Raw genomic sequence first — 19,143 nt, 5'->3', positions numbered from 1 at the left:
CTGGTCCAGGAAGATCCCACATGTTATGCGGCAATAACTCCAAACACCACAACCACTGAAGCCCGCACTCTAGAGTCCCTGAGCTGCAACTACTGAAGCCCCTGCACCTAGAGCCCATGCTCCACAACAAGCGAAGTCACTGCAATGAGAAGCCTGAACATCTCAATGAAGAGTAGCTCCAGCTCGCCACAACTAGAGAAAGCCAACTTGCACCAATGAAGACCCAGCACAACCAAAAATTGAAAAGAAAAGAACTTCTGTCTCAGAGGCAGTAGTGTGCTGGTTAATGTTTACCAACTTGCTTTCAAGGACAAGGGGAAGAACCAACCTGATGTGTAGTGTGTGCCAATTTCCACGGTGTAAATGCTCCTACTGTGACCAGTTTCAAGCTACCAATCTGAGGTCAGGGAAGATGTACACAACCAAATCCTGTGAGCTGCCAAGAGCCAGCCCCATCACATCACTAAAGGCTTCTTCTCCACCAAAGATTTAGGTTAACAGTTGTCATAGCAGTGAATGATAAACTCCATTGATTTTCCACTCATGCAAGGATGTGGCAATAAAAGAGACGTCTCGGAGTCTAAGAATAATCTCATTTAGAGTGGGGTAATATTTTTCACTGTGATAATGGAGCAGCCTTTTATTAAGTGTGCTACACTGAGATTTTCTGTGAGCAATGAACCATGTTGCTATCTTCAACAAATTTGTATATAACACCCATTACCCATATGGTCTACCCCTAGCCCCTAATTTTATCATGTAGGATGTTTTATGATAGAGAGACCAAAACAGTTTATAAAGCCCCTTTTGCTATGTTTTGATAGAATGAGCTGGCAAGAGACAGCTTTCAAAAAAATGCTGAACTGGGATTTCTCTGCACCTCCTATCAGGGTAGCTTGCTTGACTGCAGTTCATTGGTCTGTAACAAAATCTTAATTTAGAAAGAGTTCATATTTCCCTAAGAGTGTTCATTCTAATTTTATACCAAATGCAATTCTGCCATTCTACTTGATGATCTAGGAGAGGAATCACAGTGTTGATTTTGAAGAGGTTATTTGAAATGCTCCACTGTAAGGCAGACCTTTTTTATAGACACTAGACGGTTGGGTTTTTCAGATTAATCATTCTAAATGTACCTTAGCTTCAGTATTATTTAATGAAATGTTTAAAACAGGATCACAGAAAGCAAAGACTGATTGTATCTTCATGTCATTTCTGTGCTGTTTCATCCACCTGGTTATCTCCTGAACCTAAAATAAGTCTCAAAGAAAATACATTCTATTGGTTCTGACTACTTTCAATTATAAATCAGGCCAAATCAGATAATAAATAGTTTCCATTGCAAAGCTTCGCCAAGAATGTTAAATCTAATAGTGCAGTTAAGGAAAATTTAAAAGAAAACAATTGAATTGCAAATATTTTTGTTTGCCTAAACAGTCATGAAAGGCCAAAATACTCAAACATACTTTAAAGTCAGTGTGTGGTTAACTGCTGTGAAACTTCTCCCCATACACCAGATTTCCTTTTTCTTCTTCTCTTTACAAAAACTGCTATCCCATTTACTCTCTGACCCATACATTCTGGTACTTCTATCAGAGATTTTGGTATCATCAATTTTATATGCCAATACTTCAAAGTGTAAATGTGAATCCATCTGCCATTTTTTAGAAATTGGATTGGATTGAAGCATACCCATAACGCACCACTGAAATCTTGCTAGATTATCAGCTTCCCCCAATCTTTTACTGTCATCTCTGCCATACTAACTCAAGGGGTTTTCTTTAACAATTCACTTTTACAAAGCATTTGACTTTAGTTGCTCTAGAAATACGAACTCTTTTCACACTTATTTTGTTAAATTTAAATATTATTCAATTAAATCGCATAACTGCAATCACTGGTGCCACTGGCATAAACCGATTTGAAAACACTGTCTTCAGGTGCCTCAGAATCACACCTGCCTTCTTGTGTGTTTTCCCACCTTTATTGAGATTCACGGTCTGTGTCGAACTTTTTCATACCCCCAGAACCAAAAGCAAAGGGCAGAGCACATAGTGAGCATTAATTACTACTTATTTAAATAACTGTGAAACATTTTACTACCCACATAAACCAGTTAGTTGTCATCTCAATAACCACAAACAAATATTTTTAGATTTCTAAATATATTTTCTAAGCCTCAACAGTATACCTGATACTCCGTCTGCTAGAGGACTGGCATCCAAGTTGACAAACTGTCCCAGGCTTCAGGCATACAGGGTATAAACTCCTCTACTGTGTTGATCTCTCTGTTAATGTGTAATGTCATTTTCATTTCAGCTGCAGGGAAGACGTTCAGTACTGGTATCCTAGGGATCTGCTGGTTTTCTGATCATGTTGTTTTAATTTTTTTAAAAATCATATACCACAGAAGATTTCAGCTGAGGGCTGGTCAAGATACTTGTTGCCTCAATAAAAGACTGCTATCAAAGGTCTCTCTCCTGCACCATTTTTAAAGCTACTATTCAATAGTCAGCCTGGAAGGCTTGAAAAAAACACAATGTATCAGAAAATAAGAAGATCCTGGAAAACCATAAAACATTTCAAATATACTCTTTTTTTTTTTTTATTTTTTTTTATTTTTTTTAATTTTTTTATTAGTTGGAGGCTAATTACTTCACAACATTTCAGTGGGTTTTGTCATACATTGATATGAATCAGCCATAGATTTACACTTATTCCCCATCCCAATCCCCCCTCCCACCTCCCTCTTCACCCGACTCCTCTGGGTCTTCCCAGTGCACCAGGCCCGAGCACTTGTCTCATGCATCCCACCTGGGCTGGTGATCTGTTTCACCATAGATAGTATACATGCTGTTCTTTTGAAACATCCCACCCTCACATTCTCCCACAGAGTTCAAAAGTCTGTTCTGTATTTCTGTGTCTCTTTTTCTGTTTTGCATATAGGGTTATCATTACCATCTTTCTAAATTCCATATATATGTGTTAGTATGCTGTAATGTTCTTTATCTTTCTGGCTTACTTCACTCTGTATAATGGGCTCCAGTTTCATCCATCTCATTAGGACTGATTCAAATGAATTCTTTTTGACAGCTGAGTAATATTCCATGGTGTATATGTACCACAGCTTCCTTATCCATTCATCTGCTGATGGGCATCTAGGTTGCTTCCATGTCCTGGCTATTATAAACAGTGCTGCAATGAACATTGGGGTGCACGTGTCTCTTTCAGATCTGGTTTCCTCAGTGTGTATGCCCAAAAGTGGGATTGCTGGGTCATATGGCAGTTCTATTTCCAGTTTTTTAAGGAATCTCCACACTGTTTTCCATAGTGGCTGTACTAGTTTGCATTCCCACCAACAGTGTAAGAGGGTTCCCTTTTCTCCACACCCTCTCCAGCATTTATTGCTTGTAGTCTTTTGGATAGCAGCCATCCTGACTGGCGTGTAATGGTACCTCATTGTGGTTTTGATTTGCATTTCTCTAATAATGAGTGATGTTGAGCACCTTTTCATGTGTTTGTTAGCCATCTGTATGTCTTCTTTGGAGAAATGTCTGTTTAGTTCTTTGGCCCATTTTTTGATTGGGTCATTTATTTTTCTGGAATTGAGCTTCAGGAGTTGCTTGTATATTTTTGAGATTAATCCTTTGTCTGTTTCTTCATTTGCTATTATTTTCTCCCAATCTGACGGCTGTCTTTTCACCTTACTTATAGTTTCCTTTGTAGTGCAAAAGCTTTTAAGTTTCATTAGATCCCATTGGTTTAGTTTTGCTTTTATTTCCAATATTCTGGAAGGTGGGTCATAGAGGATCTTGCTGTGATTTATGTCGGAGAGTGTTTTGCCTATGTTCTCCTCTAGGAGTTTTATAGTTTCTGGTCTTACATTTAGATCTTTAATCCATTTTGAGTTTATTTTTGTGTATGGTGTTAGAAAGTGTTCTAGTTTCATTCTTTTACAAGTGGTTGACCAGTTTTCCCAGCACCACTTGTTAAAGAGGTTGTCTTTTTTCCATTGTATATCCTTGCCTCCTTTGTCAAAGATAAGGTGTCCATAGGTTCGTGGATTTATCTCTGGGCTTTCTATTCTGTTCCATTGATCTATATTTCTGTCTTTGTGCCAGTACCATACTGTCTTGATGACTGTGGCTTTGTAGTAGAGTCTGAAGTCAGGCAGGTTGATTCCTCCAGTTCCATTCTTCTTTCTCAAGATTACTTTGGCTATTCGAGGTTTTTTGTATTTCCATACAAATTGTGAAATTATTTGGTCTAGTTCTGTGAAAAATACCGTTGGTAGCTTGATAGGGATTGCATTGAATCTATAGATTGCTTTGGGTAGAATAGCCATTTTGACAATATTGATTCTTCCAATCCATGAACACGGTATGTTTCTCCATCTGTTTGTGTCCTCTTTGATCTCTTTCATCAGTGTTTTATAGTTTTCTATGTATAGGTCTTTTGTTTCTTTAGGTAGATATACTCCTAAGTATTTTATTCTTTTTGTTGCAATGGTGAATGGTATTGTTTCCTTAATTTCTCTTTCTGTTTTTTCATTGTTAGTATATAGGAATGCAAGGGATTTCTGTGTGTTAATTTTATATCCTGCAACTTTACTATATTCATTGATTAGTTCTAGTAATTTTCTGGTAGAGTCTTTAGGGTTTTCTATGTAGAGGATCATGTCATCTGCAAACAGTGAGAGTTTCACTTCTTCTTTTCCTATCTGGATTCCTTTTACTTCTTTTTCTGCTCTGATTGCTGTGGCCAGAACTTCCAACACTATGTTGAACAGTAGTGGTGACAGTGGGCACCCTTGTCTTGTTCCTGATTTCAGGGGGAATGCTTTCAATTTTTCACCATTGAGGGTGATGCTTGCTGTGGGTTTGTCATATATGGCTTTTATAATGTTGAGGTATGTTCCTTCTATTCCTGCTTTTTGGAGAGTTTTAATCATAAATGAGTGTTGAATTTTGTCAAAGGCTTTCTCTGCATCTATTGAGATAATCATATGGTTTTTATCTTTCAATTTGTTAATGTGGTGTATTACGTTGATTGATTTGCGGATATTGAAGAATCCTTGCATTCCTGGGATAAAGCCCACTTGGTCGTGGTGTATGATTTTTTTTAATATGTTGTTGGATTCTGTTTGCTAGAATTTTGTTAAGGATTTTTGCATCTATGTTCATCAGTGATATTGGCCTGTAGTTTTCTTTTTTTGTGGCATCTTTGTCTGGTTTTGGAATTAGGGTGATGGTGGCCTCATAGAATGAGTTTGGAAGTTTACCTTCATCTGCAATTTTCTGGAAGAGTTTGAGTAAGGTAGGTGTTAGCTCTTCTCTAAATTTTTGGTAGAATTCAGCTGTGAAGCCATCTGGTCCTGGGCTTTTGTTTGCTGGAAGATTTTTGATTACACTTTCGATTTCCTTGCCTGTGATGGGTCTGTTAAGATCTTCTATTTCTTCCTGGTTCAGTTTTGGAAAGTTATACTTTTCTAAGAATTTGTCCATTTCATCCAAGTTGTCCATTTTATTGGCATAGAGCTGCTGGTAGTAGTCTCTTATGATCCTTTGTATTTCAGTGTTGTCTGTTGTGATCTCTCCATTTTCATTTCTAATTTTGTTAATTTGGTTCTTCTCTCTTTGCTTCTTAATGAGTCTTGCTAATGGTTTGTCAATTTTGTTTATTTTTTCAAAAAACCAGCTTTTAGCTTTGTTGATTTTTGCTATGATCTCTTTAGTTTCTTTTGCATTTATTTCTGCCCTGATTTTTAAGATTTCTTTCCTTCTGCTAACCCTGGGGTTCTTCATTTCTTCCTTCTCTAATTGCTTTAGGTGTAGAGTTAGGTTATTTATTTGGCTTTTTTCTTGTTTCTTGATGTAAGCCTGTAATGCTATGAACTTTCCCCTTAGCACTGCTTTTACAGTGTCCCATAGGTTTTGGGTTGTTGTGTTTTCATTTTCATTCATTTCTATACATATTTTGATTTCTTTTTTGATTTCTTCTATGATTTGTTGGTTATTCAGAAGTGTGTTATTTAGCCTCCATGTGTTTGAATTTTTAACAATTTTTTTCCTGTAATTGAGATCTAATCTTACTGCACTGTGGTCAGAAAAGATGACTGGAATGATTTCAATTTTTTTGAATTTTCCAAGACCAGATTTATGGCCCAGGATGTGATCTATTCTGGAGAAGGTTCCGTGTGCACTTGAGAAAAAGGTGAAGTTGATTGTTTTGGGGTGAAATGTCCTATAGATATCAATTAGGTCTAGCTGGTCCATTGTGTCATTTAAAGTTTGTGTTTCCTTGTTAATTTTCTGTGTAGTTGATCTATCCATAGTTGTGAGTGGGGTATTAAAGTCTCCCACTATTATTGTGTTACTATTAATTTCCTCTTTCATACTCGTTAGTGTTTGCCGTACATATTGCGGTGCTCCTATGTTGGGTGCATATATATTTATAATTGTTATATCTTCTTCTTGGATTGATCCTTTGATCATTATGTAGTGTCCTTCTTTGTCTCTTTTCACAGCTTTTATTTGAAAGTCTATTTTATCTGATATGAGTATTGCGACTCCTGCTTTCTTTTGGTCTCCATTTGCATGAAATATTTTTTTCCAGCCCTTCACTTTCAGTCTGTATGTGTCTCTTGTTTTGAGGTGGGTCTCTTGTAGACAGCATATATAGGGGTCTTGTTTTTGTATCCATTCAGCCAATCTTTGTCTTTTGGTTGGGGCATTCAACCCATTTACATTTAAGGTAATTATTGATAGGTGTGGTCCCGTTGCCATTTACTTTGTTGTTTTGGGTTCACGTTTATACAACCTTTCTGCATTTCCTGTCTAGAGAAGATCCTTTAGCATTTGTTGAAGAGCTGGTTTGGTAGTGCTGAATTCTCTCAGCTTTTGCTTATCTGTAAAGCTTTTGAGTTCTCCTTCATATCTGAATGAGATCCTTGCTGGATACAGTAATCTAGGTTGTAGGTTATTCTCTTTCATTACTTTCAGGACGTCCTGCCATTCCCTTCTGGCCTGGAGGGTTTCTATTGATAGATCAGCTGTTATCCTTATGGGAATCCCTTTGTGTGTTATTTGTTGTTTTTCCCTTGCTGCTTTTAATATTTGTTCTTTGTGTTTGATCTTTGTTAGTTTGATTAATATGTGTCTTGGGGTGTTTCGCCTTGGGTTTATCCTGTTTGGAACTCTCTGGGTTTCTTGGACTTGGGTGGCTATTTCCTTCCCCATTTTAGGGAAGTTTTCCGCTATTATCTCCTCGAGTATTTTCTCATGGCCTTTCTTTTTGTCTTCTTCTTCTGGAACTCCTATGATTCGAATGTTGGGGCGTTTCACATTGTCCCAGAGGTCCCTGAGGTTGTCCTCATTTCTTTTGATCCTTTTTTCTTTTTTCCTCTCTGCTTCATTTATTTCCACCATTTTATCTTCTATCTCACTTATCCTATCTTCTGCCTCCGTTATTCTACTCTTGGTTCCCTCCAAAGTGTTTTTGATCTCATTCATTGCATTATTCATTTTTAATTGACTCTTTTTTATTTCTTCTAGGTCTTTATTAAACAATTCTTGTATCTTTTCAATCTTTGTTTCCAAGCTATTTATCTGTAACTCCATTTTGTTTTCAAGATTTTGGATCATTTTTATTATCATTATTCTAAATTCTTTTTCAGGTAGATTCCCTATCTCCTCCTCTTTTGTTTGACTTGGTGGGCATTTTTCTTGTTCCTTTACCTGTTGGGTATTTCTTTGCCTTTTCATCTTGTTTAGATTGCTGTGTCTGGAGTGGACTTTCTGTATTCTGGAGGTCTGTGGTTCCTTTTTATTGTGGAGGATTTACCCAGTGGGTGGGGTTGGACGTTTGGCTTGTCAAGGTTTCCTGGTTAGGGAAGCTTGCGTCAGTGTACTGGTGCGTGGAACTTGATTTCTTCTCTTTGGAGAGCAATGGAGTGCCCAGTAATGAGTTTTGAGTTGGGTCTATGTGTTAGGTGTGACCTTGGGTAGCCTGTATGTTGACATTCAGGGCTATGTTCCTGTGTTGCTGGAGAATTTGCGTGGTATGTCTTGCTCTAAAACTTATTGGCTCTTGGGTGGTGGTTGGTTTCAGTGTAGGTATGGAGGCTTTTGGACGGTCACTTATCACTTCAAGTTCCATGTAGTCAGGAGTTTTCTGGTGTTCTCAGGTTTTGGGCTTAAGTTTCCTGCCTCTGGATTTCAGTTTTATTCTTCCTGTAGTCTCAGGACTTCTCCAACTATACAGCTCTGATAATTAAACTTCTAGGTTAATGGCGAAAAGATTCTCCCCCGTTAGGGACACCCAGAGAGGTTCACAGAGTTACATGAACAGGAGAAAAGGGAGGAGGGAGATAGAGATGAGTAGGAGGAGAAAAAGGGGGACTCAAGAGGAGAGAGACAGATCTACGCAGCTGTCTGTTCCCAGAGTGTTCTCGTATCTCAGACACCTACAAGGATTCACAGAATTGGATGGGGAAGAGAAGGGGAAAAGAGGAAATAGAGGTGTTCTGAGGTAGAAAACAGAGAGTCAAGATTGGGAGGGAATAATCTTCGGTTTTAAGATAGGGCTTCTCTTTTTTTTTGTAAGGTTATAGTGTAGTGAAGATGAAAATGAAGAGTAGTAGAGGAGTACTAGAGGACTTTAAAAGAAATAAGAGAAAAAGAAAAATAGAAAATAGAAGAGAAAAAGGAAAGAAAAAAAAAAGAAGAAAAAGGAGAAGAAAAAAAAAGAAAAAGAAAAAAAAAAAAAAGAAAGAAAAAAAAAATTTTTTTTTTCCCCTAATTAAAAAAATCGTAAAAATCTATGAAAATGAAAGTTAAGGAGTAATGGGGGAGTAATAGGGAATTTTAAAGGAAAATAAAAGAGAAAAAATAAAAAAGAAAAATATAAAAAGAAAAAAAATTTTTTTTTTTTTCCTTACTTAGAAAAAACAGAAAAATAAAAAAAAAAGTAAAAATATGTCTAGGAATTTCTCTGGAGCTGTTGCGGTCAGTGTGGGTTCGGCTCAGTTTCAGATAGCTCCTCGTTCCAGCTTGCACTTCTCGATATCTACAGGGCCCTTCCGGTGAAGTCGGTGTTTTCTTCAGGGATTTTAATCTGTTGCACCAGTCCCTTCTGAAGCGGTTCCCTTTGTTTATTTGGCTTCTGTTTGCCGGTCTCTTCAGAGGCTCATTTCCGCCCTGACACAGGCGGCCGGAGGCGGACTCTTATTCAGGTAGCTAGTTCCGTTGCGCTGCTGGGAGGGGCTGACGCTGCGGGGCGGGGCTGGCGCTGTGGGGCGGGGCTGACGCTGCGGGGAGGGGCTGGCCCTGCGGGGGCGGGGCTGACGCTGCGGGGAGGGGCTGGCCCTGCGGGGGCGGGGCTGGCGCTGCCGGAAGGGGCTGACGCTGCTTTCTCCGTCTGCGCTGCTCAGGCTCCCGGCTGTTCTATATGGAGCGCGCCCCGCGCTGCGCGAGGTTCCAGCCCTCGGGTGTTACACAAAAGCGCGGAAGGAAAAGCTGCGCCTGCTCTCTGTGCCTTCCCCGTCAGAGCGGTCCAGGCAGCCAGGGGCTTGGTGGGCGCGCTATCCCCAGGTGTGGCGCACCCACTCCCTTCCGCGGACCCAGTCTCAGTTTCCGCTGGCGCCAGGCGGGTGCGCGCGCCTTCCGCCCTCCGCGTCCCCAGCCCCAGTCCCCGCCCCGCGCTGGTCGGGTGCCTGCGCCCTGTGTCTCGCCGCGACCTTCCCCTCCCCCCTGCCTCCTGCCTCCGGCAGGGCTGGGCCGGTCCGCAGCCTGCGAGCTCTTCTCGGGACTTTCCCCGTCCCTTTGTTCTGCGAACGGCCGGCAGTGTGTTCCGGCCGGTCAATTTTCTCTCTCTCCTTTGGTCTCCCACAGTTCAAGTTGGCACCTCACAGAAGCTCCCCCCGATTGTCCTCAGGGCACTCAGGCCCGGACCCTAGCCCAAGCAAGGCCGCCTAAGACTCCCTTCCCGGGACGGGTCTCCGTCCTTAGCTCTTTTGTCTCACTTTTTATCTTTTATATTTTGTCCTACCTCCTTTCGAAGACAATGGTCTGCTTTTCTGGGCGCCTGATGACCTCAGCTAGCGATCAGAAGTTGTTTTGTGAAGTTTGCTCTGCATTCGGTTATTCTTTTGATGAATTTGTAGGAGAGAAAGTGGTCTCCCGGTCCTACTCCTCCGCCATCTTGGCTCCTCCCCCCCTCAAATATACTCTTAAATAAGGAAGTACGAATTCTATTTGTCTTATTTTAGTTCTGCTAATTCCATCACTTCTTCAGGGCATTGTGTGAAAGTCGCTCAGTCGTATCCGACTCTTTGTGACCCCATGGACTATACAGTCCATGGAATTCTCCAGGCCAGAATACTGGAGTGGGTAGCCTTTCCCTTCTCCAGGGGATCTTCCCAACCCAGGGATCGAACCCAGGTCTCCTGCATTGCAGGCAGATTCTTTACCAGCTGAGCTACAAGGGAAGCCCAAGAATGCTGGAGTGGGTAGCCTATCCCTTCTCCAGTGGATCTTCCTGACCCAGGAATCGAACCGGGATCTCCTGCATTGCAGGTGGATTCTTTACCAACTGAGCTATCAGGGAAGCCTCAGAGTGTTATTAGCGTGCAATTATATGGCTTCACCCGGAGGGGAAATGGCAACCCACTCCAGTATTCTTGCCTAGAGAATCCTGTAGACAGAAGAGCCTGGTGGGCTGCCGTCGATGGGGTCGCACAGAGTCAGACATGACTGAAGTGACTTAGCATGCATCCATGCATTGGAGAAGGAAATGGCAACCCACTCCAGTGTTCTTGCCTGGAGAATCCCAGGGATGGCGGAGCCTGGTGGGCTGCCGTCTATGGGGTCGCACAGAGTTGGACATGACTGAAGCGACTTAGCAGCAGCAGCAGCATATGGCTTCACCATATTCACCATGAACTTCACTTTTTAAATTTTTTTGAAAAAGTATTGATTTATTCTTGGCTGCTCTGAATCTTCCTTGCTGCACACGGGCCTTCTTTAGTTGCAGCCAGCAGGGGCTACTCTGTTGTTGTGGTATGTGGGCTTCTGACTGTGGTGGCTTCTTGTTGCAGAGCACAGGCTCTAGGCTCAGGGGCTTCAATAACTGTAGCACATAGGCTCAGCAACTGTGGCTCTTGGGCTCTAGAGTATGACCTCAGTAGTTGTGGCATGTGGGCTTAGTTGCCCCACGGCATGTGGAATCTTCCCAGATCAGGGATAGAACCCATGTCCCCTGCATTGGCAGGTGGATTCGTAACCACTGGACCACCAGGGAAGTACTCACTATGAACTTAAAAATATCTAGATGTCCATTGACAAAAGAACAGATAAAGAAATTGTGGTACATATATATAATGGAATATTACTTAGCCATAAAATGGATGAAATTGGGTCATTTATAGTGATGTGAGTCAACCTAGACTCTGTCATACAAAGTGAAGTAAGTCAGAAAAAGAAATTTCATATACTAACGGTTATATACGTAATCTAGAAAAATGTTACTGATAAACTTATTTGCAGGGCAGGAATAGAGACAGAGACATAGAGAACAAACTCGTGGACACAGGGGGATGGAGAGGCTGGCACGACTTGAAAGAGTAGCACTGACATATATAGACTATCATGCATAAAATAGACAGCCAGTGGGAAGCTGCTGTATAATGAAGGGACCTCAGCTTGGTGCTCCCTGATGACCTAAAGAGGTGGGATTGGGAGGTGGGAAGGCAACTCAACAGGGAAGGGATATGTGTATACATACAGCTGATTCATCTTGTTGTAGAGCAGAAACTAACAGAACAATGTAAAGCAATTGTCCTCCAATTAAAAACAAAATACTCAAGAAAAAGAATCTAACTTAGACAACTAGTTAATGTCCAGCATTTTCTAACCTTCAAACTCCATCTGTTCTTACTCAAACTAAATCTACTGATGTCCATCTTTTAAGTACTTCCTGTATCAATTAATATTTTTAATAGTCCTCTTAAATCTCCATCTACGGAATTCCCCAGGCTACCTTCTCCAGCCAAACTGCAGTCTATATATTCCAGCCCCATAGTTAAGTACATATTTATAACATCTATTTCAATAGAATGGAGGTACCTGACAGCTTGAAAAAGACAATTACTTGCTTATCACTTCCTGCCATCTGGTTGGCTGGTGCCATCCTGGTTTTATAATCAAGATAAAATTGAGGCAATAAAATCAGCAGTTTCGGGATTCTTTCTAGATTTTATAGGTCAGCACACATTATTTCTGTTTTGTTGTTTCTTCTCTAGTTATTTGTTCTTGCCCTTTTGTTTTTCTCATTACCATCTCCACTCGGGGGAGGAGAGGGTGAACAGAAGGAGATAAAATTTAAATGAGGTCATCTGGCCAGCTCCTCATTGGCTGAAGCAGATTCCCAGGAGAGAAGTTTCATGATCTACATCCTCTCCATGGTCCCCATTACCCTGGACAGATGCAAGTTTGCTCCAGCACTCCAGACTGTGACCCCATTTCCTGCCAGATGTTTTGCACTTGTGGCTCATGGTCATGAGAAGTGACAGGGCCAATGAGCAGAGATGACTCAGGAAAATCCTGCCTCACGTTGAGAAAAACAAGTGGGTGTGTAAGCCTTTCTTATCCCTCAAACCACTGAACTCTTTTCACTTGTTAAACTCTTGGACTAAAGGTCGGTCAGGAAACAAGGTTGTACCTACTGGCTGAAACGGGTTTTGAAGATTATCTGTTCATCTTTCTCCCCTTCAACCATTTAAACTGAACAGGTTCAGAGCCTCTCCAAGATATGCCACTTTGGTATGCGGATTGTTTTCAGCTGAAGACAATCAAGGCCCAAAAGATTCCTACCTAAAGGAATTCACACAAGGAGCCTAGTACAAAGAACTATCACCAGAGATAACTTATCTGAATGACCCATGTGCATGGCATGGCAAACATCTCATGACCCCACATCTGCTCTTCTTATCATCCTGTGAATCACCCTCTTCCCCTTTGAAGCCCCAAGTCCCTGTTTCATTCTTTAGCTCAGGACGGCGTCTGCCCAACTTGCCTTTGGGTCTCATATCTTACGGGACTCCTGTACGTATGTAATTAAGCTTGTTTTTCTACTGTTAATCTGTCTTATGTTGATTTAACTCATAGCCCAGCCAAAAAGAGAACCTAGAACGGTAGAGGAAAAATTTTTCCTTGCCTATAAAACCAGAACCAAATGTGAGCTTTTGTAGAGCACACAAGCTAAGAAGGGTTTTTACATTTTTAAATGATTGGGAAAAATCCCAAGAGGAGTAGTTCATGACACGTGAAAAATGTATAAAAATCTGATTTCACTGGCCATGGATCAAGTTTCATTGGAACAACCACCCCAATCGTGTATGTATCACCTGTGACTACTATTGTGCTACAAAGGCAGGAATGAGTCACTGCAACAGAAACTGTACAGCCTGCAATGACGAAAATACTTGCTACCTGGTCCTTTGGAGAAAATCTGCTGCCCCCGTCCTTTCACATTCTATACATTTCTGGTATCCAAACCAGCTCTGAATCCATGTGTTTTCTTTATTACTTTCCATTTGTGCATTATTTTATTTTTTAAATTTTTTTTATTTTTTCATTTATTTTTATTAGTTGGAGGCTAATTTCTTTACAATATTGTAGTGGTTTTTGTCATACATTGACATGAATCAGCCATGGATTTACATGTATTCCCCATCCCGATCCCCCCTCCCACCTCCCTCTCTACCCGATCCCTCTGGGTCTTCCCAGTGCACCAGGTCCGAGCACTTGTCTCATGCATCCAACCTGGGCTGGTGATCTGTTTCACCCTAGATAATATACATTATACAGCCGCTATGGAGAACAGTGTGGAGATTTCTTAAAAAACTGGAAAAGAACTGCCATATGACCCAGCAATCCCACTTCTGGGCATACACACCGAGGAAACCAGATCTGTGCATTATTTTATTTCTCTTGAAATGCTAAGTCAGGGGTGCTACCTCCATTAAAAAAAAATGGCTATTACTCTCCATTTGTAGAAAGTATATACTATGTGAAAACCAAGATTTTCGAAAGATCATAAAAAACAAATGATGCTTCATCCCTTCCAGATGGTTAATACAGTTTAATGTGTATGCCAATGGACTCGTGATACTACTACTAAATCGTTTTCACACTTTCTCAAATGCCAAAAGAAATGAATTTTGCTTCTGAACCATAATTGAAATGCTAATTGGTAATAGAGGAACTAAGCCCATTTCTATGATATAAAATCAAAACACACAAGCTCTGGGTTACCATTATTTTTCAGAAGATTAAATTCAGGCAATGATAACTCCCATTTTGGAGAATATAAAGAATAGTTTAACCGGCTCTGGGTGTGGCCTTCCAGCCCTGAGCAGAGTGTACCAGGAAGTCAGCTGTCTGGGGCTGGGAGTATGTTGTCCAAGGAGGTAGTCATGTCAGGACAGCAAGTTCATTGTTGAGGAGGCTGTGCTGCAGGTTGGGGTGGAGAGCCCCCAACCAAAGAGGGTCTCAGAAATGGGATTCCTGGCTTGCATCTTGGAGTGGTCAGATGGTCTGCTCTATTCCCACCACCCCCATCCACAACACCTATCCTGTCCATGAAGAGCCCAGAGTGGGAGAAAGGAGGCTAGTTCTCTTACTGTAGCTTTTCCCAGAATCACAGCCTGAGGTGCATATTTGAGTCCAAGGAGCTTATCTGGGAGGCAGTCCCAGGAAACACGTCTAGGCAGTGGGAAAGTTAGACAGGAAAGGGATGGCAGACAAGAAAGGATGTGTTACCAGGGGCACATTCACGTGGATAGCTTGAATAGAATCCCTCCAGGAAACTCAAAGAAAAGGCCTCACTTTGAGACTTCTCAGAAGCACCTGGGACAGCAAATTCACCTTCTTCCAGCTCCCAGGATCTTCCCGACCCAGGGATTGAACCCACATCTCTTAAGTCTCCTGCACTGGCAGGTGGGTTCTTTACCACTAGTGCCACCTGGGAAGCCCCCTTATCAGTATGTGGGTTGCCAACAACTTAGCAAGGTGTCAGCCCACATAATCATGGCTGGACCTGACATTTGCACAGGCTACAGTAAAATGGCTCCTGTCATGACTGGTGCTGTTATTCTTCTCCCTCACTGAACATGCTGGAAGCTGAGAGGTGCCCTGCCCTGGGGATACCAGTATGTACTACAGTGTAGAGAGGGCTAGTGCCGGACAGGAGGAGGCAAAGGATTCAATTACACAAAAGGTTTCATCTTATCCTTTCTTCCTGGCAGTAGTTTATATTGCAATTGAACCCAAAGCAACAGACTCATCACTTACCAATATACACATTTCCAGATATGGTATAAATGAAGCTTGTCCACCCTGAAAAGGGACCAGCGACATTAAAAGGTTAGTGTCCATAATGCCAAAAGGAACAAAGGGATAACAGTATCAAATATTTAACAATATCTCTATTTGAAATATAAACATACAAGCTTATATAACAGATATAAATGATAAGTTTGGAGATCAAATCTTTTAGATACATATATTTTTTACATTTAAGTTCTATAAACTGCTAAGAACACACACACTCCCACATGCATGCTTGCACACACAAATTCATGCACATGTGCACACACGTGTACATGCACACACCACACAGAACTAAACCCAAATGACTTGTTACCAAATGTTTAAGAACCGCCCAAGCAGACAGTATGCTGCTTACTGACTGTATACCTATATGCCAACAGCTGTGCTAATAAACAAGCTGTTCCTTCCAGGTAGAACATCATGCTAATAACTACAACTCACTAGTTTGGCTTATCTTCAGTTCCTTGGACCTCCAAGCAGTTTTAAGTGTAAAAAGAATGCTAGAAATGTGCTTCTCCTTACTTAGTTGCATTTTAGTTTCCAGTGAACACTCTCTTTTCTGTCCTAAAACAGAGCATCAGTTCCAGGGATGTGGAGAGGCATAATCTTTGGGGTATGAATGGGCTTCAGATGGCTTGTGCCCTCCTTGGAATTGTCCACAGAATTTTTCAAGTGGATAAGCTTTTCTGCGAAGAGGATACATAGCATTTGCCAGATTCCCACTGTGACCCGTGGGCCAAGAACTCAGAAACACAGACAACCCACTATCTGCCCTCTTGGCACCAGCATTGATTTCCACAGATATTTATGTCCTGTCCCTGTGGCCCAGAGGGGATCCTTCAGTGCCACTGAGGGACATGAATGTAGGAGGGGCCAGCTCAAAACAGAATCAGGACATCACTCCGTGTGTCTTTGGTGAAAAAGAAGATTCGCGCAGGGAATGCAGGGTTGTGTCCAAGGTACAAGGGCAGGATCCAGACTGAGGTCTGTGGCAGAGTCAACGTGGTGAAGAATTATAGAGGACAAAGTAGACACTGGGGATGTGGCTGTGCTGCCAGGTGGGTTAAAATGTGCAAGAGGGGCCCACACGATAAGGCATAACTGATCAAACTCAACATAAACTGAGTCTGGTTCAGAAAACCTAAAGGATGGCAAAACAAAGACAGACACTCAAGTGGATGCTGGATGATATTTTTTCAACCTCCTCTTTCACTGTTTTTCCTCCCCAAGATTTGACTAGAATGTGTTTAAGGGCTCTGGAAGTAAATCTATCTGCTCAGAGCACACTCACACTTTTGCTTCCTTACTGCACCACTGGCTCAGTCTTCTGAACTTGACCTCCCATCATCTAGAGCCCAGCTACCACTCACGTGAACTGGTTGTGATGGAGACAGAAGAGAAAGACAAGGTCATGGATCTTCATGTTGTGTGCAGTATGGAAGAGGGAGGTTCATGCTAGATGCTGAAAACACATGCTAGTCGTTCCCAGCCCATAAATATCATTAACAATTTCATATTTATGCTTTCAGTTTCTTTTTTTGGGGGGGCGGGGATGAACCATACAGCATGTGGGTTCTTCTCTGACCAGGGATTGAACCTATGCCCCCCGCACTGGAAGCCAGGAGTCTTGACCACTGGATCACCAGGGAAGTTCCTTTTTTTCTTTTATGCACTATATATTATTTGCTTAAAAACTAGAACTCAGTATTCTATTTTGGATACCTTTCCATGTCAAAACATAGAGAAATAACCCATCCTTGGGAAAGCCTGCAAAGCATTCCATTGCAAGAACATGCTGTGACTGACATAATAGATCCTCTGCTCATGGTTGAAAGATATAAAAAAAATTAATGGTTTCTGAGTTTGACAGAACCTCAAAGTTCTCAATTGCTCAAGTGGGTTTTTATTTGGAATCATTGTGATTGTTCCAATATCATTTCTCCTCCACCTCCTTTGCTTCATTCCTCCTCATCCTCCAAGCAGAAAATTAGTCCACACTTAATTGCCTTGGTCTGTTTTCTTTCCCTTTTTATCTTTTTAAATCTTTTATCCAGAAGGACCAAATGGCCAGGTCAATGTACTATGTGCATTCACCTATTTTTGTTCCTTGCACAAGTCTTTATTATGATAGAGAGTTCACCTTCACCACTACTAACACAACTCATGTTACTGGTTAGAAGGTACAGAGGGAATAAAATAGAAACAGAGGGTAATTTCCTTTTTTCCTTGTTTTTAACATGTTGTCTACCTGCACTTCTATTAAACCTTGTTTAATATCCACTAAGCATTTGTTTCTTAAAGCTATAGCAAAACAACAGTCAAACTGGGTGAATGCTTACATATGTTTACAAACTACCACATTTTCTTGGAATTCCTTCTCTGCTAAGAGCAGGATTATATCAACAAAGAGTTCTCTTGTGAGATTTCCAGGTCCTTCCCATCACTCTTTCTTCCTCTATCTTTCCTCTCACTTTTCTGTACTGCACCAGAAATGGATACATCCTGACATTTTGCTGTCTCAGGTCACAGGCCTTGAAAAGATTGTCTCCAAGCCACTGGCTCTTCACAGCTGCGAAGGGCTCTCCCTCCCACCCTGAGGCTATGACACAGAACAGGAGTTGGGAGGAAGGTCACATTTTATCCCTGGACCCGTTGCTTGGTTTAATTGGAAACACATTTAAGACAGACCTCCTACATACAGTCCAACAGATGACGTGTAAAACTTTTCTTTTAAACACGTAAATCATTCTCTGTGGCATTTGCTCTCATTTCCAGGGAGGTTCCCAATTCCTGCAAACATCCCTAGTGAGAACTTTTCTTGGCCTATGTTCCTTGCCTTAACCCAACTCATTTTCCTCCTCCCTCAGTCTTAAGTTCATTTCAATGAGCTTTCCAACAACCGCTTATACATGTACATGTAGAGAAAGTAGAAAAATATGGCCTGGTGACACGCCAAATCCATGACAAAGGTTAGCTCTGGGTTGGGAAAGGGAGAAGGCAACAGGGCTAAGGAGAGCAGGAACCTCTCCCCAAACTGTGGGTCACACTGGATGCCACACCCCAAAGAAGTGTTGGTTCCTAAGAGCTTCCCCCTAGATACTGCGACACCCAACTTGGGCAGGCAGCTCATTCACCATGGACCCCATGCCTGGCCTCCTGGACAGCAGGCAGATCCACTGGATATTTCCCTCTTCCTCCTTATTCCACCACAGTATTTGCTAATTATTACTTTGAGGACTTCCCTGGTGGCTCAGTTGGTAAAGAATCCACCTGCAGTGTGGGAGACCGGGGTTCGATCCCTGGGTTGGGGAGGTCCCCTGGAGAAGGGAACGGCTACCCACTCCAGTATTCTGGCCTGCAGAATTCCATAGACTGTACAGTCCATGGGATCGCAAAGAGTTGGACACGACTAAGTGACTTTCACTTCACTTCACTATTACTTTGAAACAATTTCAGACACAGAAAAGCTACCAAAATAGAGATTTACCATATGCCACTCACCCAGATTCTCCAAAAGCTAACCTGAAATCACATATGCTTTATCAATCTCTCTAGAAACACACATCATTGTTTTTTTTTTCTGAAATACTTGAGAGTAAACTTGGAGACATGATACCCCTTTACTTTGAAGTAATTTTCAGCAAGTATTTCCTAAAACCAAGAGTATTTTCCAATATAACCCGAGTGCACTTATAAAAATGATGACATTGATACAATATCAGTGAAAAAAATATGACCATTAATGTAATACTAT

General features: G+C 41.5%; 1 protein-coding gene across 2 annotated transcripts in view; it reads right to left on the bottom strand.

Annotated features, from left to right (window-relative positions):
• PIR (pirin) overlaps nt 1-19,143 on the bottom strand; it is a 103,823-nt gene that overhangs the window by 18,140 nt on the left and 66,540 nt on the right. For both annotated transcript variants that reach the window (XM_043896536.1, XM_043896535.1), the window contains one exon: nt 15,351-15,395. In XM_043896536.1, coding sequence (XP_043752471.1) covers nt 15,351-15,395 — 45 coding nt within the window. The remainder of the gene's footprint in view (nt 1-15,350; nt 15,396-19,143) is intronic.

Source organism: Cervus elaphus, chromosome X, assembly GCF_910594005.1.
Source record: "Cervus elaphus chromosome X, mCerEla1.1, whole genome shotgun sequence".
In the NCBI taxonomy this organism is placed as follows: Eukaryota; Metazoa; Chordata; class Mammalia; order Artiodactyla; family Cervidae; genus Cervus; species Cervus elaphus.
Note: the sequence above shows the minus strand (reverse complement) of the source record. Positions and strands in the feature narration are given on the sequence as shown.